Raw genomic sequence first — 23,253 nt, forward strand, 5'->3', positions numbered from 1 at the left:
TAATTTCATAAATCGACGGCAGCCATGTAATTAAAAAGTACATTGTATGTATATAAACGTCACGATTATCCATTGGAAAGTGACGTAACAAACGTGTTGTATTTTTCCTTAATTGTGGTTATTTCAAGGTCATATAACTTAAATGTAAGTCTGAAAAATCTTTTTTTCTCCCGCTTGTTATGTTCTTCACTATATTTGTGTAAAAGATTTAATTCCATAAAATATTTCTATTACCTTTTTTTAAATTTCATTTCATACTTTAAAATTCTTTAAACATATACCATATTTGGAACCATTTTTTGTTCGATAAATGTCACAATTTAAGAAAAAGAAGAAAAACTAAAGCTATTAAACGCGTAGGTCTTAACAAAAACGTAATAGAGAAAACTTTTCCTGAAATAACTTTTACGCTGTAAACATAAAATTTATTTTAATTGGTGCTCTCAGTATATGGTAATATAATACAGTGATTTTAAAAACTGAGGCTGTTTTTCGTATTCAAGAAGCATGTTCTGTTTATCTGTAGGAGTATCTCTTATATGTCTGTATGACAAAAAAATGTTCAACCTGGAACTTACGGTCTTTTTAAGTCCAATGTTGAACGTGGATTATTCTATGATAATTGTGGCTGAAGTAATTTTCAATGAAAGGAAAATGAAAGCGGACATCGGACATATATTTGTACGAGCGTATATATAATAATTAATATCGCCTTAAACATCAAATAAACACGTTTCTCAGATGTCAAAGTAAGAAAAGAACCGTACTCAATTCAAAAACGCGTTACGTCAAGTTAAACTCTTAAAATATACAAAAATGGTATCGGGTCCACCGCACTGCGTTGCAATCGAATCCACCGCCGTCTGCGACGAAAACATCTTTTGTCATTTATTTTATAAACAAGCAATAATAATTTCCCAATTTTCCAAATTATGGTTAATTTGTGAAAGTATCATTCATTCGATGTGAAACCGATGTATTATGGGGTCGTTTTGCACACATTTGTATGTGTTTTAACCAAAATTAGGCAAAAGTGGCGTCCCCTCATCAAACTGTACAGAAGTGTTTGCATGAACGGCAATGAATTGCACCGTGTGCGTGTAATAGGTTGAAAGAGTACATATGTGGGCTCCAGTCTCACTGAGTGTTTCCAGTAAAACATTAAAACATAAAACAAAATTCAGTCATATACTTACCGACAACAGCAAACGGCCATATTTTATCCACCGCTTCTGCGACGAATACTACACCGCCGCTGCGATAGACCCACCGCTTCTGCGAAAGCTATGGCCAGTGTGGTACACGTAACAATGTCAAGTCATGTCTAAATTCAGTTTTAGTATTTCTTATCATTAAAAATGTAACGAAATGCGTTTGGATTGAGGAAAAGAATTAGATCAAAGCATGGCATACATTTTAGTGAAATTATTTTAAACTGGTGGTCGTTGTTAAAAATCATTTTAAACAGTCAGATGGAAAGTTTTAGAGTTTTGCAAGAAAACTTTCAACTGAGTGGTAATATTCTTTATGTCTTTACATTTTTTTTGTTTACATTTAACACTTTAAAATGAAAGTGAACATTGTTGCCGACCTCGAGATTTCAAGATGATAACATTACATTACAAATGATTCGTCATTATATTATAACCGGAATTCAACTTCCGGTCAAAACAAAACAATGAATTTGGAACTTTTAGGTATTATTTTTACATTATTAGTAGAGGAATTTAAATGAATGCAAAACCAAGAGATATAAATTTCTTTTTGTTAATGCGTCCAAACAATTTCAAGTTCAGAATCAAATTTACAGAGTGGTTAATCGTTTCATAAATTTTCTGATAAAGGCTGTTTTGGTGGGTGGGGTATCAAAATTTTTTAAATTAGGCGGCAATCAATAACACGAATCTTTGAAACATTTTCAGATCGAAATTGCTGCGAAATAGAGAATATTTCATATTGTTCACTTAAAATATTTTTTTAAGTTTCGCAATACGTTTCGCAGTGGAAGTGTCTGGTTATGAATATTGCTATTGTTAGGCAAAATTACTAAATTACATGTAGGTGCCAATATAATACACTGACTGACAGTTTATGAACAAGATAATGACAGGCCATTCTTATCAGTAAAATTGCTAGTAAAGATAACCAGTTGCGTATCTCATTGTATAACTATAAATCGTATGTTAAATGGTCAGACTTGTGGTAGGTTTAACTTTAAGTGTACATTTAACAGTGTTTAAATACCTTTAGCATCAAATGATGTGTTGAAATATATACTGAAGCGAAGCTAAGATCACAAGTTTTTCATTGAATTTTAAAATCGGACATTAAATCATACTAATCTAAAGATTTTAAAAACGACTAAATTTGTATTGTTTTAGCATTAGAGATATGGATTTTACTGGAAAATAAAGGAAATAGCTCGTATTTTTCACTCAATATACCTTGGTTATTTATGACATTCATATAGAGACTGTCAATGGGTGCTTTTATCCCCTTATTACATGGTCGTTAAATCGTATATTTCCCCAGTTTAGCTCTCACCCCCAAAAACCATGATGTGCAGGAAAAGATAAAATTGATATAAGCATATTTTGCGTACTGTATATAAATAAATAGATGCCTTTCAAATAAAATGGGGAGAGGGAAGGTCCAGAAATGAAGTGAGACAGGTACAGGCAGCCTTGCTGTTGGGTTAACCTTGTTGTTGTGTGTTTTCTTGTAATCAAGAGTTCCAGGTTCAAATTCTAGTCAGTGCCTGAGTATTTTTTTAGGTTTATAATACTGGCAACACATTTAAAACAATCTAGTACCTTTTTGTGCCCAAGTCCAGACAAAATTGTTGACTTTACAAGAGACAATAATTTGCGAAGCTGTTAAAGAAATTATAACATCTAGGAAAACACAATCCAGCCAGCATAAAAAATCAGATGTGTATATTAAACACTTGATTTATGAATTATTAATTGTTAAAAGAAATTAAGATGATATCATTACAAACACCTGCACTCTATCTGCTTAAAGGTTTATAACCAAAATTTCAAGGTAATGGTTACCCTAACAAAAATCTTTATTCTTACTAAATGTGTTGTTTTAATCACAGAATTAAGTAGGCCTTTTCATTAGTAATGTAATTTTAGTATGATTATAACATGTTCAATGAGAACAAAATGTCAATAAAATAGTATTATTATTTAAAAAGTTTACAAACAAAGAAGTTCATTTAACATGATGAATATGTTTCCAGTTAGTAGGATGGGGCATTTAAGTTGGGCCAGACTTCTAAGAGAATGTTATGATGTCAGATGAGATTTTATTTTATTGGGTTTTTACTTTATAAGCATATATTTCTGGGATTCTGTTAATTATATGCTCTTTTTAAAATCTGCCTTGCAACATAAACTTATATATTTTATCAAAAATGTGTTAGGTCAGGATGTATAAACTATTGGATATTACAATGCTGTAATAAAGTATGTATCTAATACCAATAAATGTCATAATTATATTATAATTTATATTGTATTATTAGTCCCCTACCGGTTTACCGGAGGGGACTTTAGGTTTACCCTCCGTCCGTCTGTCTGTCCGTCAGTCCGTCCGTCAGTCCGTCCGTCCACGAAACTGGATCCAGCGATAACACAAAAAGTACTGAAAATATTTTAATGAAACTTGGTATATGGATAGATGGCAGTATGGAGATAATGCACGTCCTTTTATTTTCTTCCTATGTTGAAAATTCTGGTTGCTATGGCAACAAATAGACTGAAAATATGGCAAATTTTACACATAACCTGGATCCCGCAATAACGCAAAAAGTACTGAAATTTTTTTTATGAAACTTGATATATAGATAGATGGCAGTCTGGAGATTATGCACGTATTTTTCTTTTTTTCCTATGCTGAAAATTCTGGTTGCTATGGCAACAAATAGACTGAAAATATGGCAGATTTTACATATAACCTGGATCCAGTGATAACGCAAAAAGTATTGGAAATATTTTTATCAAACTTGACATATGGGTAGATGGCAGTATGGAAATTATGCACATCCTTTTCTTATCTTCCTGTGTTAAAAATTCTGGTTGCTATGGCAACAAATAGACTGAATTTCAAGATTTCTGATTCTAGTTTTAAAGTTTTTTCACTATAAGTTCTTTATTTCTAAAGGTATTTTCTTCAAACTTTAAAAATAAGTTGCTAGTCATCAACCACATCATATGTGACAAAGTTTACACCTCTAGCACAAAATTTATCAGAATTACCTCCCTTGAACTTAAAATTTTCATGAATAAAAAAAACATTTTTTTTTTAATAACTACTTTTTTTCTGAATGTATCTACTTCAAACTTCATATAAATGTTTCATATTATCACTCAACATTTGTGAGTGTTCAATACTCTAGCAAGACTATTTCCAGAATTATGCCTTTTTTGAACTTACACTTTTTTTTGAGAAATTGGTAATTTTTACTCCAACTTCTTCAATCATGATAGAATTTTCTTCAAACTCCAACATCATTATAATATGACAAGGTTTATAAATCTAGCATCCATATTTCCAGAATTATCTCCTCTTTAAACTTTTAATTTTTCCTATTTGTTCTTTTAACTTTCATTTACTTCAATTTCAAAATAAATATTCAATATTCATACCTTCATTACTAATTGTTCTTTGTTACACTCACATCATGTATGACATCGTTATCTCCTTTTTTTTTAATTTTGCTTTTAAAATGTTATATTTTGATAACAGGGATGTTTAAAAAATAACTTTAGACTGTCCTTCAGTCCGTCTGTCTGTCTGTTCACTTTTAAAGAACTTTTTCAACAAATTTACTTAAAATAGAAACATAAGTGAATGGCCAATGGCCCTTCAGAATGTCGCTTGGGCTCTTACCGGTAGGGGACTTATGGATTGCTTGCAATATTATGATAATTGCTTGTTATCATTATTATATATTTGTATTTTTCAGAATCATTTGGACAAAATTATCCTGAGGTATGCTACATATACATGTATATTATTTACTTAATAATTTGGTGAAAGATAAAGTAAGAAAACTTTAACAGATCTTAAAAAAAGTTATGCATTTTTGTAGTTTTATAACAGGTATACACATTTATTTACACAAATGTATGTCTGTAATGTTTATAATTTGTTCCCACATAACTTTAATTTCCAAACATTTTGTAATGTACTGTACCAAATTTTGTAAAATATGATCAGATTGAATACAAGAAGTTGAATTATTGTTCAGATATTTTGATAGGTAACAGTTGAGTATGATAAATGTTGGGCATCCCTCGTAGTTTATCAAAGTGGTTTATGCGGACAGAGTGACTGTTATTTGTCTATACATGTAAATCAGATATAAAAGGTATAAAAAGAATATAAGCAATACATAACCGAGGAGCTGAGACTAAAATAAATCCAGACAAATTTAATTGATGCATTATGAGATGGTGACAACAATTATTTCTTCATTTCTAGGATTTTGATGGCACATTAGACTGTGTTAGTATTGCCATCACCTGTGCATTTAACAGACAGGGAACCATTCTAGCAGTAGGATGTAATGATGGTAGACTGGTTCTTTGGGATTTCCTAACACGTGGCATAGCTAAAATCATTAATGCTCATGTACACCCAGTCTGTACTCTAAGGTAATTCATGATATATATTTCATATTAAGTACTGCTGTTATATTGTAATTTCAAAAAAGGAAAGTTTTCTTAAGAGCAATTTATCTGAAAACAAATACATGCAAATACATCAAATTTAGAAAATCTAGCCCCCTGTTCCCTTTAAGAGTTGAGGTCAATGTTTATCCCTGCATGAATAATTGAATATCTATGTGCTATTTTTATATCACGCTAAGCTCTGATTTTAACACAGAAACTGAAAACATATTGTGTCAGCGAGTTGTAACTTAATATCAACGAGTACTCTTTCAATGTTATAGTTGGAGCAGAAATGGCCGTAAACTGCTAAGTGCCGCCACCGACAACACAGTGTCATTATGGGATGTTTTGTCCGGAGAGGTTGAGAAAACATTCCGGTTTCCGTCCCCTATTCTCAAAGTACAGTTTCACCCTAGAAGCAGGTAGTGTTGTTAATTGTTCTCGCTTTTCCCATTTTGTAAAATTTTGAATACATAATGAAAATGATCTGTGTTTTGAACATTTTAAATATTTTAGTTTATATGAATTTATTTTAGTTTGATTGTGTTGGAAGCTTTATATAACCTTATTGAAACATCCTCTAATCTGTTCCTGGAACCAACCAGTACAATACAATGAATGTAAAGTTTCTTGCTCAAGGAAACAATGACTTGCCCCTGACAGGGTTTGAAACCATGAGGCAATATTTTCATTCTCTTAATATCATTGTAGTATTACTCTGTACTTTGTTCTTAAATAAGATATAAAGATATGAAAAAGTATGATTAGATATGAAATTTGGTATACATTAAATAATTTACGGTTAAAATGATGTTTTTTTGATGTAGAAAGTTATAGAGGACAAAATTTATACTTAATTTTCAAATTTTTCAGTGAGAAGTTTTTGGTATGTCCAATGAAACATGCTGCTGTAAGCATGGATATGGAGGGATCACACAAGCTTGTTCCTTTAGATGAAGATGTAAGTATACTTGTAGTTAAGTTTGAGGATCAAGATAATTTAAAATTTCAAAGAAGTGGGGTATGTCACTTTGTATTTGGTTGGTCGGTTATTACACTAGAGCTTGTTCAACAAATAACTAAAAAGTAAACATTTGGAGGCTGAACATTGCTAGTAGATGACACCCATTGATTTTAAGGTCAATTGGTTGAACTGAGAAAAGCTTGTCAGACCAATACTAAAGGACTTTTTATTATCATTTTGTTTTAGTCTCATCAATGATACATGTATTTGAATATACTTTCTTAGTATGGTTTACATCTTTATAAGATAATTAATAATTTTGTTTCCTCTCTTTTTTCCAACAGTCAGATTTAAATATAATGGCATCCTATGATAGACGAGGGAAATGTATCTATACAGGAAATGCAAAAGGAAGGGTAATAATTTCAAACTACTTGATATAGAATGGCATTTTTTGTATAATTTGTATGCCTGCATGGCTCAAATAGGTAGAGCATCAATTTTGTAATCCAGGGGTTGCTAGTACGATCCTCAGGCAAGGCATAATTTCTCTGTGACAGTTGAACTTGGACGTCGAGTCTAAATATCATTTGTCTCTCAAATCAGTCAACGATGATGAAAAATTCAAATTAATAGTTTGGTTACATGTAGAGAAATTATAAATTACTGGTTAGTTCTCCAGGAAAGCTGGTGAAGATGACTGACTTGAGATATGACCAAAACAATGTGTTTAAAACCAAACAACTTAACTGAACTAAATTGCATATTTTCTCATCAAGGATAACTTGTATAAATTTTACAAGAACTAAATGCTTCCAGTATATAAATTGTCAGTTAACAGTAGAATAAATGGCCAGAATAAAAAACATGTAGATTTCAAAATATGTTCTTAAAATTAGTATACAATATTCAACAAAACAGAATTAAAGAAGAACACTATTGTTGCAAATCAAAATAAGAAGATCTAAACTATACAGTATTTGAAAATTCAGTGTGATGCAAATTTGCATACATGTTTTGTTGGATTTAGGATAAGATTTATTTCAAACCTGATTTAAATACTCCTGGGTTCTATATTAAATAACATTGAAATCTTAAAGAACATTCGGACTATCAAAATTGAAAATTATGCAGACTTAGGTCGATTATACATTGTTACTACAGTGTATGTAATTATGTTACCACAATGTACATCATTATGTTATCATATTTTTTGTTATATTTCCACACTGTACATTACCATGCTGTACATTACCAGCCTGTGCATGTACATCAATATGTAAGCACACTGTATGTTAGGACAAAGCATATAAGAAATGTTATAAATTCTGAATTTGAAATGAAAAAACTGGCCCGTCTGTATTAGAATAACTATACTACTGTAGAAAATCTAGAATTTATTCTGTATATGTCCAGGTTTGTGTATTTACGGAGGATGATCATAAATTAAAGGCTTCATTTAGAGTGACAACTGGGACATTAAATACAACAGCTATTAAATCTATAGAGTTTGCAAGACGTGGCGAGTAAGTTCTTGTTTTGTTTTTATTATTATCCCCCGCCGAAAAGGCGGCAGGGGATATAGAAATAGTCTCCGTCCGTCTGACCTTCCATCCGACATTTTTGTCCGGAGCATATCTCTAAAAGTATTTGAGTTATCAACTTGAAACTTCATAGGTGGATAGACCTCATTGAGGAGGAGTGCAGTGCACAAGAATGATAACTCTACCCTGCATAATTTTTGAGTTATTGCCCTTTGTTATTTTTCAAAATTGATTTTTGTCCAGAGCATAACTCCAAAAGCCTATGAGATATCAACATGAAACTTCATAGGTGCATATATCTCACTCAGGAGGTGTGCAGTGCATAAGAATGATAACTCTACCTTTCATAATTTTTGAGTTATTGCCCTTTGTTATTTTTCATACTTAATTTTTCACCTGAGTGGAGCAAAACTCAAAAAGTTTTTGAGATATCAACATGAAATGTCATAGGTGGATAGATTTTATTGAGGAGGAATGTTGTGTGCAAGAATGGTAACTCTTCCCTATACAATTTTTGAGTTATTGCCCTTGGTATTTTTCATGCTATTTTGTCCAGAGCTTATCTCAAAAAGTATTTGAGGTATCAACTTGAAACTTCATAGGTGGATGGATCTCATTGAGGAGGAGTGCATTGCACAAGAATGATAACTCTACCCTGCATTATTTTTGAGGTATTGCCCTTTGTTATTTTTCAAAATTAATTTTTGTCCAGAGCATAACTCAAAAAGCCTTTGAGATATCAAAAAGAAACTTCATAGGTGCATAGATCTCACTCAGGAGGTGTGCAGTGCACAAGAATGATAACTCTACCTTTCATAATTTTTGAGTTATTGCCCTTTGTTATTTTTCATACCTAATTTTTCACCCGAGTGGAGCATAACTCAAAAGTGTTTGAGATGTCAACATGAAATGTCATAGGTGGATAGATTTTATTGAGGAGGAATGCTGTGCACAAGAATGATAACTCTTCCCTGTACAATGTTTGAGTTATTGCCCTTTGTTCTTTTTCATACTATTTTGTCCGGAGCTTATCTCAAAAAGTATTTGAGGTATCAACTTGAAACTTCATAGGTGGATGAATCTCATTGAGGAAGAGTGCAGTGCACAAGAACGATATCTCTACCCTGCATAATTGTTTAGTTATTGCCCTTTTTTTATTTTTCAAAATTAATTTTTGTCCAGAGCATAACTCAAAAGGCCTTTCAGATATCATTATGAAACTTCATAGGTGCATAGATCTCACTCAGGAGGTGTGCAGTGCACAAGAATGATAACTACCTTTTATAATTTTTGAGTTATTGCCCTTTGTTATTTTTCATACTTAATTTTTCAATTCAATTTTTTTCTCAAAAAGTATTTGAGGTATCAACTTGAAACTTCATAGGTGGATAGATTTTACTGAGGAGGGATGCAGCACACAAGAATGATAACCTACCCTGCACTATTTTTCAGTTATTGCCCTTTGTTATTTTCAGCCATCAGTATTCACATAGGTTTCAAATCTGTAATCACTATAGCCATCAGTTTTCATTACCAAAAGACCTCTTAAAATGGAATTATTCTGCTCTACTACATATACATTCTTCCAATGAGCAAACACATTCGGCGGGGGATGGCCATGTTGACATGGCTCTTGTTTACTTTTTAAATCTGTTCTTGTAGTCACATAACTAGAGGGAAAGGATTATGACATTTTAACATTTAAAGCAACATGCCTCCAGATTCTGACAGTTTTCATGGAAAAAAAAAATTGAAAATGTATTTAAAAGTAAAATATCGTGAAGAGAACAAAGAAAGTAATTTACACATTGCAAATGGCACAGTCTATGTAAATTACCAAAAAGAGGTCAAAATATGCAAAAATAGCCCTTACTGTGTTTGTCATGCAGTAGAAATATGATGATTAAACCACAAAATTGGTCATTAATCCAACATAACATGTTATTTATTACTTGAATCTTGTTACTTTTCCAAAATCTTAGTACATTTTTCTCAAGTATGATTTTCTTGAAATATTTTGGCTCATCTAGAAGTATGTTAATGATTTTATAAATGAAATTTATTCATTGGTTATTATTTCTAAATATGTGTGATAAATCAACCAATACGATGCTTGTTTTTTAGGTGCTCCCATTTTAAAGTTTTAAAAACTGTGTAAGAAATGAGATGAATTAGGAGAGCTGTTGTAATTATCCAGGCATATTTTGGTTAAGTTTTTACAAGCAAGTTAGTATATCTGCAAAACTACTTAAGGGAATGGGTTGAATTTTCAAACAATTATTTGAGAGCATAAAAGGTCACTGTGAGGGGCCCATAACTCAAACATAGATTTTGATAGAATTATTACCCTTTTTGATCATAGAAAATTCTACATTATCCGATCTCTTGTTTTACTGTTAAGCACTGAGAATAGTTGAGCATGCTGTCCTACCGACAGCTCTTGTTAAGTTTATATAGAAACAAAAGCCTTCAGCCAAAGGTCATGGGTCAATTTTACAGAAGGGATTCTAACACAGGCTAAAAGTTAAATATTAACTTGTAAATGCAAGGTCCAAACACCTGCACCCATGTATCACTTGTAAAAGTGCCAAGCTTTCATTTACAAATAATTTTATATAAATTTATAAGATATGATTTTGCTTTTTCTGTACATACAGTTGTTTCCTGGTAAATTCAGCGGATCGTGTAATACGTGTGTATGAAAGTGGAGAGATTCTAGCTTGTGGTAAAGATGGCGAACCAGAACCTATACAAAAATTACAAGATCTTGTTAATAAGTGAGTGTACAATTATTCTGAAATGTTTTATATGATTATATATGATTTTGCAATATGTAATATACATATTCCAGAATTTACTGGTAATAAGTACTTTACTTAATTTTGTACCATGATAGTTGTAGAGAAATATGCTAGAATATGATATCATAAAAAGTGTATCCGGTTCCCCAAGAATGCATGCAAAAAAATAAAGGCAATGCTTTTGATTATTTTCAGGCCAAGTCTTGTCAATTGTATATAAATAAATGTATGATCAAAAACGTTAATTTAAATTTGCCATAGCTTTCGGCCTTCTTCAGCAGCATTTATTATACATACAAATATATCAAAACAAAACAATGGAAGTGACATAACGTCATTGAACAACGCCAGCAGTGACATTGTTTGCCGTCTGCCGCGTTATTCTTTAGTATTAACTCCATATGGTCTATAGGTTCTTAATTTTTTTTATTTAATATATAATATAATCATCATTCTATTTATTTGCATGTCTTATTTCTTTAATAATTTGATATCAGACAAAAACTGTTTTGAAAAACTCCATTTCGAGTTGAGCAATAATACATATATATAAAAACATGTATTAAAGTGACAAGAAATCCCAAAATAGTTTGGACCAAACAAAAGTAAATCTTTGCTGTCCAGTAAAGTGTTTGATATCAAATTTGTCACTAATTAATTGCCATCATCATGGTTGTAGGTTTGAATCCCATCTGGGCACTTGAGGTCTTCCTCCACCAGTAAAGCTGGAAAGTCACCATATGACCTTTACAGTATTGTTGCGACATAAAACTCAACCAAACAAAAAAGGAAAAAAGATAGAACTGAGCACTTAGAAAAAGTGATTAACACTAACATTTGTAAAGATTTTGTAAATATTTCTATATTTCAGGACAATGTGGAAGAAGTGTTGTTTTTCGGGTGATGGAGAATATATAGTTGCAGGTTCAGCTAAACAACATTCTCTGTATATATGGGAGAAAAGTGTCGGTAACTTGGTCAAAATTTTACATGGAACAAAAGGAGAGCTTTTATTAGATGTGGCAGTAAATATCTTTGATTTTTTTATTTTGCCAAACATAACTGCAGAGAAAGTATAGTGTTATAGTCTGCATATAGACATTTTCTTTGTTTATGTTGTTAGTATGTAGTGTAATGTAAAGGGGAGCGGTGGCCTAGGGGTTAAGGTGTCTGCCTCTCAACCCAGAGATCATGGGTTCGAGCCCTATTCGGGTCACAACCATGTTTCTTCATATGACACCAGTACTGGTTAGTTCCAGGAAGCGGACTCGAAAGTGATTAATATAAGTTGCAAGAACTTGTTTCGCAAGCGAGCTAAAATAAATATGTTTAAACCAATGACATGGCTGATATATTTGCAGCAAAGAAAATCTTAAAAGATAATATTGGTTTGAATTGTTGGCCATTATTTTAAGCATGACTGCTGATGTAGTGTAGAGGGCTATATTTAAAGTTGGAAATTAGTTTAAGCATGACTGTTGAAGTTGTGTAAAGTGGTAGATTTGAACTCTGAAATAATTTTTGGCATGGCCACCAATGTTTGACGGCTATGGTTATGTAGAGAGCTATATAGGTTTGAAGTAAGAAATTAGTATAAGAACTACTGCTGAAGTTGTGTAGAGGGCTAGATTTGAATTTGAAAATCATGTTTAAGATGACTGATAATGTGTAGAGGGTTAGATTTAAATTTGGAAATTATTTTTAGCATGACATCAAAGGTTGTGAAGAGTGAATTTAGAATGATTCTTCAATTCTGCCATGAAGCAGTCAACATAAGTGATGAAGGAGAATAAAAAAATCAACTCTTCCAATGATTGAAATTATGCAGTGTAATGCATAGACTCTTAACTTTAATAGTCTCATGACTTTTATTATTGTAAAATCAACAAACTATCATTTTGATTAAAATTTCTTTAACTTAAATTAAGCATTTTTAAAGATTATTTGCTATACAACCATTTCAGCATACTTGTTCTACAAATTTGTATTACAGTGGCATCCAGTACGACCTATCATAGCTTCTATATCAAGTGGTGTGGTATCTGTTTGGGCACAGAATCAAGTTGTAAGTTGTCTCCTTTCATATTGATATTTAATTACCTATTTGTATTGTTTTGTCTACACGTTTGTAAAGTTAATACCACTAATTATGTCTCCCCCACCTCGGGGGGAGACATATTGTTTTTGCCCTGTCCGTCCGTCCGTCCGTCAGTCCGTCCGTCCATTCTTCGTTTCCGGACGATAACTAGAGTTCCTTTTGACCTACAGCTCTCAAACTTCATAGGATGAATGGTCTTATTTAGCAGATGATCCCTATTGTTTTTGGGTTCAGTAGTTCAAAGGTCAAGGTCACAGTGACCGTTGGTCAATTTCTCGTTTCCGGATGATAACTAGAGTTCCTTTTGACCTTTTGCCCTCAAACTTCATAGGATGATTGGTCTTATAGAGCTGATGATCCCTATTGTTTTTGGAGTCAGTAGGTCAAAGGTCAAGGTCACACTGACCGTTGGTCAATGTCTCGTTTCCGGATGATAACTAGAGTTCCTTTAGACCTACAGACCTCAAACTTCATAGGATGATTGGTCTTATTGAGCAGATGATCCCTATTGTTTTTGGGTCAGTAGTTCAAAGGTCAAGGTCACAGTGACCGTTGGTCAATTTCTCGTTTCCGGATGATAACTAGAGTTCCTTTTGACCTACAGCCCTCAAACTTCATAGGATGATTGGTCTTATAGAGCAGATGATCCCTATTGTTTTTGGGGTCAGTAGGTCAAAGGTCAAGGTCACAGTGACCGTTGGTCAATTTCTCATTTCCGGATGATAACTAGAGTTCCTTTTGACCTACAACCCTCAAACTGGGGGGAGACATATTCAAAATTGAATACCTGGTTAAAAACAAACAGTTTAGGAAGCATCTTCTCATACAACCTTAACAATAGAAACCATCCATAGACAGCCTTCATTGAAGTGACTACCGGGTATTTACATTATCTTATCTCCATTTCCATTCCTGTTTCCATTCACAGTTATTCTCAGCAGTGGGGGAGACATGCGCTTTTTTACAAAAGCATCCTCTAGTTCCAATTTGTTTGTCCTTCACTGCTTCAGACTTGAATGCCTCATTCTTGCATATCCGTGAGATCACCCATGCCGGAAACTTCATCTGGCATGAGTTGCGTGCCAAACAACAACGTCATTTTAGCGCACTTTATGAATGAACCGCATTAAAATGACGTTGTTTTAGAAGGGAAATATGTGCTTAGGATGACGTCATTTCGCCGTTGTTATTTAAGTTGTAAGTTCATACGCTATTGGATGAAATGACTTTAATTTCCATGAACACGTATCATATTGAGGTAAACCATTTTAAATATGAAAAAATATGGCAGAATATGCAAGAAAAAATATCTGACATATGTTTGCAGTTTGGATCGGAATATCCGTCCCTCGGGAACTCGCCCATGGGCAGGTCCTTTCGGGACAGATATTCCGGTCCGAACCGCAACATATGACAGATATTATTAATCTGGCAGCATGGCCAAGTGGTAAATGCAATCGACTTAAAATCTGAGGGGCAAGCTGCTGTTTATTTGGGCAAGAAACTTTACACTCGTTGCTCAGTACTGGATTGTTCCATGAACAGATTCAAGAGTGTATCTATTAGCTTATAGATTCATACATAGTTAAACTAAGGCAAATTCTGTATAACCTAATGTCTCCATGACATACCCCATATGTAGAACAAGCCCATATATCATAGAGAAGGTTCATGAAAATACGGCTCTACAAGTTATGTTCATGTATATAGATGCTCATTAAATGCTTGAAATGGTACATTTATAGCAGGTAAGGTCTTCCACCATCAGAATCTATTTCCAGAGAAATATTTTTTTTTGTTAAACAAGCACACCATGTTTTTTGCGAATATTTCATATAATTGCTAAATGGTTGAATAAAAATCTCTTTAATGTATTTAATACGTTATAAAACATTATTATTTATACTGATTTTATGGATTGTATGGTTATAGGAAAACTGGAGTGCTTTTGCACCAGATTTCAAAGAACTTGATGAAAATGTAGAATATGATGAGAGAGAATCTGAATTTGATATCGAAGAAGAAGGCAAAGAGAAAGAAGATTTTAAAGGTAGGTTTACCTTCGTGTTACTGCTAGTAGTGATTATGACTGGCCTAGGACTGTATATTTAGAAGCTTTTATGAAAATCAGTGTTGGCTTATGAGTACTTCTGAACTGCATTTAGAAAATCTGCCTATTAAAAGATAAAGAACAAGATTAAGTTGACTGTAATTACTATCCATAAATGTAGAAAGAGCTGTAGTAGGGTCTTCTGGTAAGTCTGTTTCCACTGTTGCCCTCTCTATAAATCCTATCCTTAAAAGATTTTACTTGAGCGAGAAACTTCACAATTATTGCTCAGTACTGGTAGGTTGCAGGAACAGATTTGAGAATGTGTCTATAAGCTTATAGCTGGCTACACATTTTTTAGGCACATAATCTAGTAGAAATTGTAAAAAGATGTGATGTGTGTAAATAAATTGAGTGGTTTTAAAGGGTATAAATCTATATCTTATGAAATATTATAATAAAATTTTCAACCGTAAAATTATATTGATTCCATAAATTATATTGTTGATTCCTGAAAAAGTTGTAACATAGAATGTCTCTATTATATAATACATATGAATGATGTACATAAACAGAATAAAATGTTCTGGAACAAAATATTATTTTGCTATCTTAAGTAGGGTTTTATCCATTTAGCAATGATTTTGTGCATGCACCATTTGCCTTTAACTTAAGGCAATAAATTACCAATTATTATTTGATACAATCATTTTGGGAGTATTTTCTTTTAAAATTCAAACAATAATTTTTGCATCAGATATATTGCTTTATACATTTTAATTAATGTTGAAGTTGTTTGCATGTTCATTGTCTAAAGTCCAATTTGAGTGAAGTTTTCTGGGACCATTGTAGTGCTTTTCAGAACATAAAAAGATATAAAACAGAACCAGAATATATTAAATATATTGGATGGGTTGTGGGTCCATTCTGAGAAAGTTGTATCTCATTACAAACATAATGCAAACAATAAAACTTGTATCATTCATATCACTTCAGATAAAAATAATGAATAAAATAAAGATCTGAATAAAGGCTGACGGTTGCAGTATTTTTTTTTCACAGCTAAGTTGTTGTAATGGCAGTGTGTCGTCTTCTGTCGTTTGATGTATATCCATAATTTCTTTAAATAACATCTTTAATATCACAGACATATTGATCTATATTATTACATGATTTGTACATGTATACTACAGAGGAGGAAGAAGATGTTGAGGTTGATGTTACCACAGTTAATGCAATACAGGCATTTGTTAGCAGGTATATTTATAACAATAACAATTAACCATGGTGAATGTAACACAGATCTAACATCTTCTTTGAAAGCACCTCATTCAATGGGTTTTGTAAACCATTACATGTTGAAGTGTTGATATATTACACCTCAATGAATTCAATTTTGCATTATGGATCCAGGTTTTCTGTTGTATCCTTAAAGATTCACAAAACTTCATTTCTCAAAACCTTTTTATATCATTTTTAGTTTACTTATACATTAACTGAAAAAGTACTCATTGGCTATATAGCTTATTTTGCAAGTAGTTTAGGAATTTTGTAAGGAAGTCAAGTCAAAAGTACAACTTTTCTTTACATTTTGCTACCTTTATGATAAAATTTATTATGACAAATTAATTCGTATTCAGCACTACAAACTTCTGGTAATAAAGCATTTGATATGCTTTAAATCCATTAACATTAACAAACACTTGCCCGCTTTCTAAAGAAGACGAAAAAAGATTTCTTTGGCATAATGTGTCTTTAACATGTAACTACTGTTAGTCAAATGTATATTGGTTGTAATGTTGATACTTGTTGTATGGTAAACACTTATCATCAAGAAGACTTGTCAGATACTTAAAAGAAAAACAAGTAAGCATTTGTGCAAAGGTTAAAAAACACTAAATATGTCTTGTTCAATAACTTTTTTATTGGTGATATTACTGAAAGTTTTGTACCTGCTTAATCTTGATTTAATAAGAGAAATGAGCCGTGTCATGACAAAACCAACATAATGGGTTTGCGACCAGCATGGATTCAGACCAGCCTGCGCATCCGCGCAGTCTGATCAGGATCCATGCTGTTTCCTATAAGTTTCTCTACTTGTAATAGAGATGGTAAGCGAATAGCATGGATCCTGATCAGACTGCTCGGATGCGCAGGCTGGTCTGGATCCATGCAGGTCTCAAATGCACTATGTTTCGTTTTGTCATGACGCGGCTCAAATATAAACAAAGAATTTACTATGATTATAGTGATGAGGAAGAAGAAGATACAGAAGCTTTGATGTATTTACCTGTTGCCCCGGAGATAGAAGAACCCGAGGAAGGCTGGCCTGTTGTATCAGAAATGGTATTGTGTTTTATATATTGTTAGCTCAACAATTCAAAGAATAGGGAGAACTTTTGGTCTCACCCAGGCGTTGATGTCAGCATTGTCATTTCACTTTGCTTAAGTTTTTTGCGTGTATATAAGCATCTCAAAAACTAGAGAAGGGAATGGATTAAAACTTCACACACTTTTTTTAGAGCAAAGTAGAAGGTCACTGTACAAAGCCTATTACTCTGACCTTACTCTGACCTAGATATTGACAGAATGATAGAACATTTTGCAAATTCTAAATTATCTTGGCTCTATTTTTACCATCAAGCACTGGGAATAGTCAAGCAAACTTTCGTTGAGAGGCAGGCACCTTAACCACTTGGCCACCGCTTCCCTTGGGAAAATTTAGTTGTTTTTCCCCCTACATAAATAGTTTTCTAAAGTGGTCATGGGTTCAGGTTTATTACACATCTAATGTTGGTGAGTGGTAGTCACTGACAGAACTAGGGGGCGTGGACGGTAGTTTGCACTTGACAGTACCGTCCATGAACAGACTCAATCAAACCGAGTCTGCAACATTATCAATTGTGACGTGTTGGGCTTTCTTTAGGGATTCTTATTTTCTCTATTTTGCTGATTTAATGTTAAATTTTGACCTGATGAGCAATAACTTGCTTAATGTTTGACATCATTTGACCCACAAGTTTGAAACTAGCAGATATTGATGTATAAACATATTGACAATGACTGTTGTCAAGGATATGATAAACTCCTTGTAGTTAAAAATTATACATTTAGATAGTCTCAGTTATAATTTCGTCTTGAATGACAGCAACTTAATGCCTTTCATATTTATTACTATTACAAACTATGAAAAATATACAAGCATGATATTTATATCAGTTTGAATTATATTTTGCTCTGTCAACATGTAAAGCAGAATGGGCAGAGTTAATTGCATAGCAATTAACATTTATACTGCAATGGCTGAACATTAAATAACATGGTTTAGCAACTTGATCATTTGGTTTTCATAGCTTGTTCTGACAGCATTTTTATTGGTTGTCAAAAGAAATTAAATACAACAACTTTCTCTGTCTTATAAGGAAAATATAATAATGCTTATTTATGGTATATTATATTCAGATCATGTTATCTACATATATATTACAGCCCCAGCATACAGAGGAATCTCAGACCAGACCTGAGAAGAGAAAAAATAGTCAACAAACACCTGACTCTACTAAAAAATCAAAGTTAAAACCATTTGATGTTGACCTTGAAAATGCCCCCTCAGATGGTAATGTTATTTAATATTTCCAAAATTTTTTTTAGCAGGTTTATGTATTATTTTGGTAAGTTTTATTACATTTTTAAGGTACACAATTAAAGGAGCTCCACTGAGTTCAGAAACATAAAATTTGATTATTTTACAAAGATAAAGAGAAGCACTTACAATAGAAAATCTGCAATGGATGAAAGAAATATACACAAAATAAAATTGAAAATTCATAATTAGTGCAATTCCTAGCCTGATTTGGGTCAAAATTATTGCGAAGCTTTTCAATTTTTGGTCATTTTTATCAACGAAAATGATTATTCTTGAAAAAAGGTAAGTACTAGTAAATGGTTTGAAAATTGGCACAAAAGTTGTTAGTTCAAGCCTAATGGTTCACAAAGTTTGGAAAACTATTTCCATACCTGTCATGTCAAAAAACGTTAGTGTAGTTCTTAAAACTTGAAAGATTTACTGTCAATGGCATCAAAAAGTTTTACTTATTTAATCTTTTACCATACTTTAGAACTTGAAGTGGTATGAAAACAGTCATAGTTTCGCAATAATATCAAACAAAACCAAAGAAAAAAAGTAAATCTCATAAAAATTGTGTTTATAACTGTCACATGATCTCAGATATTGAGTGTAGTAGTCGTTTGACTTTCACCACTGATTCAGAAATCATGTAGTTGGTCACTTGTGGAGAGATTTATAATTACTTATTTGTTATCATGAAAAACTAATTAGATGAACTCACTGCCGAGGTATGACCTCACATATTGCTTGCTAGCTTCACTGAAAGCTTCACTGAAACAGTTAAGAAACAGTTATAGTATTGGTCAAAGCTGTAACTCACAATGAAATTAATGGTACATATGACTACCACCAGAAATATTTTACTTAAACTTCACGAAAATAGTCGGGAAATTTTCTATTTAGATTTTATGCAGATGTTTACTGCCGAAAGGAAATATGGCCCATGAAATGTTGTTTTTAGATATCCATATTATTTTAGGAGTTATTTCCCTTGTATTGATTACTATACTTAATAAAATCCATCTACAGGCATTCCATGAAATTATGTTGATAGATTGAAGTAAAGCCTTCAAAAAATGAATATCTATGTAGATATTGCAATGATGAATAAGATTTTTACCTGAATGTTGGTTTTGTTATAAGTGGGAAGATCAATGAATCAAATTTGTGACTAAAAATAAAATGATCTTGTATATATTTCAGAAATACATCCTTTATTAAATGTGAAGAAACCAAATGAGAAAGTTCATAAGAAACCAGGCACAAAAACGAAACAGAAATCTGGCAAATCTGACAGATCCAAACATAAAGGTAAAAATTAAAAATTAATTACAGACATTTTTTTTTAGCTCACCTGTCACAAAGTGACATGGTGAGCTTTTGTGATCTCTTTTCGTCCGGCGTCCTTCTGTCCGTACGTCCGTCCGTAAACTTTTACTTTAAACGACATCTCCTCATAAACAACTTAGATAATTTCATCCAAACTTCACAGGAATGTTCCTTTGGTAGTCAACTTTAAAAATTGTTCAAAGAATTTAATTTCAAGCAGAACTCTGGTTGCCATGGCAACCGAAAGAATAAAACTTAAAATATCTTCTTTGAGAAAACCGCAAGAGCTAGAGCTATAATATTTGGCATGAAACATCACCTAGACAGTGTCTACCAAGTTTGTTCAAATAAATGCCCTGATGTCAAAATTTGCCCCGCCCTGGGAGGGTCATTGATTTTCCTTATATGTAAAAACTTAAAAATCTTCTTTTAAAACCCCCAAATAGCTAGAGCTTAAGTATTAAGCATGAAACATCTTCTAGTGGGTGTCTACCAAGTTTGTTCAAATAAATGCCCTGGGGTTAAAATTGGCCCAGCCCTGGGGGGTCATTGATTTTCCTATACGTATATAGTAAAATCTTAAAAATTTTCTTTTAAAAACCCAAAAGAGTTAGAGCTTAGATATTTATCATGAAACATCTTCTAATGGCTGTCTACCAAGTTTGTTCAAATAAAAGTCCCTGGTTTAAAATTGGCATTGGGGGCCTATATACAGGGGCCTATATACAGGTGAGCGATTTCAGGGCCGTCATGGCTCTCTTGTTGTTTTTTTGTGAATGTTTTTTTGGTTTTTTTTTCTGTATATACATGTATTTATTATGCCTTGTTGATGATTATTTCTTTGCACATTTCAATATGTATGACAAGACATCGTCAAATGAATGAATAACGCTTTTGCTTACATTCCAAAATTTATGAGACATGACCTGTAAATGACCAAAAACTGGGTCAAAGGTCAAAGTTATTGTGGTCCGTAATAATCTTATCTTGATGGTAGCTAAGGAATGCTTTGGCTGACAAGTCATCGGACTTGATGGGCAGGTTGTTCATGACCTTAAGATGACCCCAAATGATTTTAAGGTCAGCAGGTCAAAGGTCAAGTGATCTTACTACAAAAACTGACATACAGTCTTCAGGTGTGGAAGGGTTGATGTAAATGTTACTAAATGGTTGCCAGTGGGAGGCATACATTTTTCATTAAACATCCTTTGATTATGTTTGCTACTTTAGTTTCAGTAGCTGATCTGCTAAACAATGTGAATGTGAATCTATATTTTTTTTATCAATAATTAAAAATTCAATTATAATATTTAAATGAGGATATATTTTTGAAATATTTCAGGAGATTGATACAACAATTAAGATAGCCAGGAAGGATTTATAAAAACTGAATGTCAGTGATGTACACAAAAATGCCAGCGAAACAAATACTGAAGAGAGTTTGACTCTATGAACTATCACATAATATTAGTCATTTACTTGCTGTTTTTTGTGTAATGGATTGACCCAGATTTGGATTTGGAACAGTTCATTCATAGTATAAGGGATATCAGTATGAAAGTACAAAATTAGAGCAGAATCAACAGTATAGAGGGCCTGGTTAGACCACATGGATTTACAGGCCGGCCTGGCTCTATACTGCATTAGCAATTCAGCTCCGGCAGGTTAAGGATTAATATATTTAATTAAGTGTTGGATTGCGCAAAGAAATACTAAGACACATGTAACGTGATGTATTTTAAACTGAAAAGTAATAAGATACAGAATTATGTCAGTGATGTGTTGCATATGCAGTTATTTCTGTTTTATAGATAAAATAATTTGTCTACATGATGATATAACTATTTTAAGTTTAATTTGAATTATGATTGTCTTAATACCTTAAAAGTGTTCATGTTGATGCCATTATTGTGTCGCCTTGAAAAGGTGACATATAGGGGTTACTTTTGTGACATATAGGGGTTACTTTTGTCGGCGGTGTCAGTCGGCGGTGTCGGCGGCGTCTGTGTCGGCGTCGTTGTCGGCGTCGGCGTCCGCTAAAGCTTGTCCGGAGCATAACTCAGTCACTATAAGTCTGATTGACTTCAAACTTGGTATGCATGCTTCTTTCAATAACCCGAAGTGCAGTGCACAAGGACCGGTACTCTGCAGTTCTTATTTTTTGAGTTATTGCCCTTTGTTAATTTTCATACTTTAATTTTGTCCGGGCCATTTCTCTTCAACTAAAAAAGCTATGGACTTGAAACTTCATAGGATGATAGATCTCATTAAGAAGAAATGCAGTGCACAAGGACCAGTACTCTGCACTTCCTAATTTTTGAGTTATTGCCCTTTGTTAATTTTCATACTTTATTTTTGTCCAGGCCATTTCTCCTAATGTATAAAAGCCATGGACTTAAAACTTCATAGGATGATAGGTCTCATTAAGAAGAAGTGCAGTACACAAGAACTGGTACTCTGCATTTCTTATTTTTTGAGTTATTGCCCTTTGTTTATTTTCATACTTAATTTTTGTCCAGGCCATTTCTCTGAAAGTATAAAAATTATGGACTTGAAACTTCATAGGATGATAGATCTCAGAAAAAAGAAGTGCAGTGCATAAGAACTGATACTCAGCATTTCTTATTTTTGAGTTATTGCCCTTTGTTGCTTTTCTTACTTTATTTTTGTCCTGGTCATTTTTCCTCAAGTATGAAAGCTATGGACTTGAAACATCATAGAATGATAGATCTTATTGATAAGAAGTGCAGTGTACAGAAACTGCTGCTCTGCACTTATTATTTTTTTAGTTATTGCCCTTTGTTATTTTTCATATTTCATTTTTGTCCTGGCCATTTCCCCTAAACTACATTGTTCACAAGGCGACACATCCGACTCGCGGAGTTCTAGTATATTCTGCAGATTACTATCATTACTCATGTAACAGTCTTAACTTACATACATATAGTTACAGTGATTTTTATGACCAAATTTGGGGCAAACATTCGGCCCCATTACCCTCCTCGAAATAGTATATAACTTCCCTATTTCTGAAAAAAAATAATCTCCACCATTTTTTGAAAATATATCCATTCTATCAGTAAGTACCTGTCTTAGATTTGCTAGTATTATTTTATGCAAGCATTTTTGTGCCCCCACTTTAGTTGACGGGCATT

General features: G+C 32.8%; 1 protein-coding gene across 2 annotated transcripts; it reads left to right on the forward strand.

The window, feature by feature from the left end:
- The first annotated feature begins 1,304 nt into the window (after positions 1 to 1,304).
- LOC132750103 (retinoblastoma-binding protein 5-like) lies at positions 1,305 to 22,001 on the forward strand. 2 transcript variants are annotated; one of them, XM_060740041.1, is made up of 16 exons: positions 1,305 to 1,515; positions 4,976 to 5,001; positions 5,494 to 5,666; positions 5,966 to 6,106; positions 6,558 to 6,645; positions 6,993 to 7,064; positions 8,065 to 8,174; positions 10,850 to 10,969; positions 11,865 to 12,018; positions 12,987 to 13,058; positions 15,024 to 15,141; positions 16,335 to 16,398; positions 17,391 to 17,487; positions 18,631 to 18,757; positions 19,973 to 20,080; positions 21,441 to 22,001. In XM_060740041.1, exons 1-16 carry the CDS (start codon positions 1,473 to 1,475, stop codon positions 21,446 to 21,448), a joined length of 1,521 nt encoding a protein of 506 aa, XP_060596024.1. In that variant the 5' UTR covers positions 1,305 to 1,472; the 3' UTR covers positions 21,449 to 22,001. The 2 variants fall into 2 exon arrangements, with proteins under 2 accessions (XP_060596024.1, XP_060596025.1); XM_060740042.1 differs by lacking the exon at positions 1,305 to 1,515 and adding an exon at positions 1,581 to 1,697.
- The last annotated feature ends 1,252 nt before the right edge of the window (positions 22,002 to 23,253 follow it).

This window comes from Ruditapes philippinarum, unplaced genomic scaffold (genome assembly GCF_026571515.1).
Source record: "Ruditapes philippinarum isolate M1 unplaced genomic scaffold, ASM2657151v2 ctg3381_1_1_1_1, whole genome shotgun sequence".
Classification (NCBI taxonomy): Eukaryota; Metazoa; Mollusca; class Bivalvia; order Venerida; family Veneridae; genus Ruditapes; species Ruditapes philippinarum.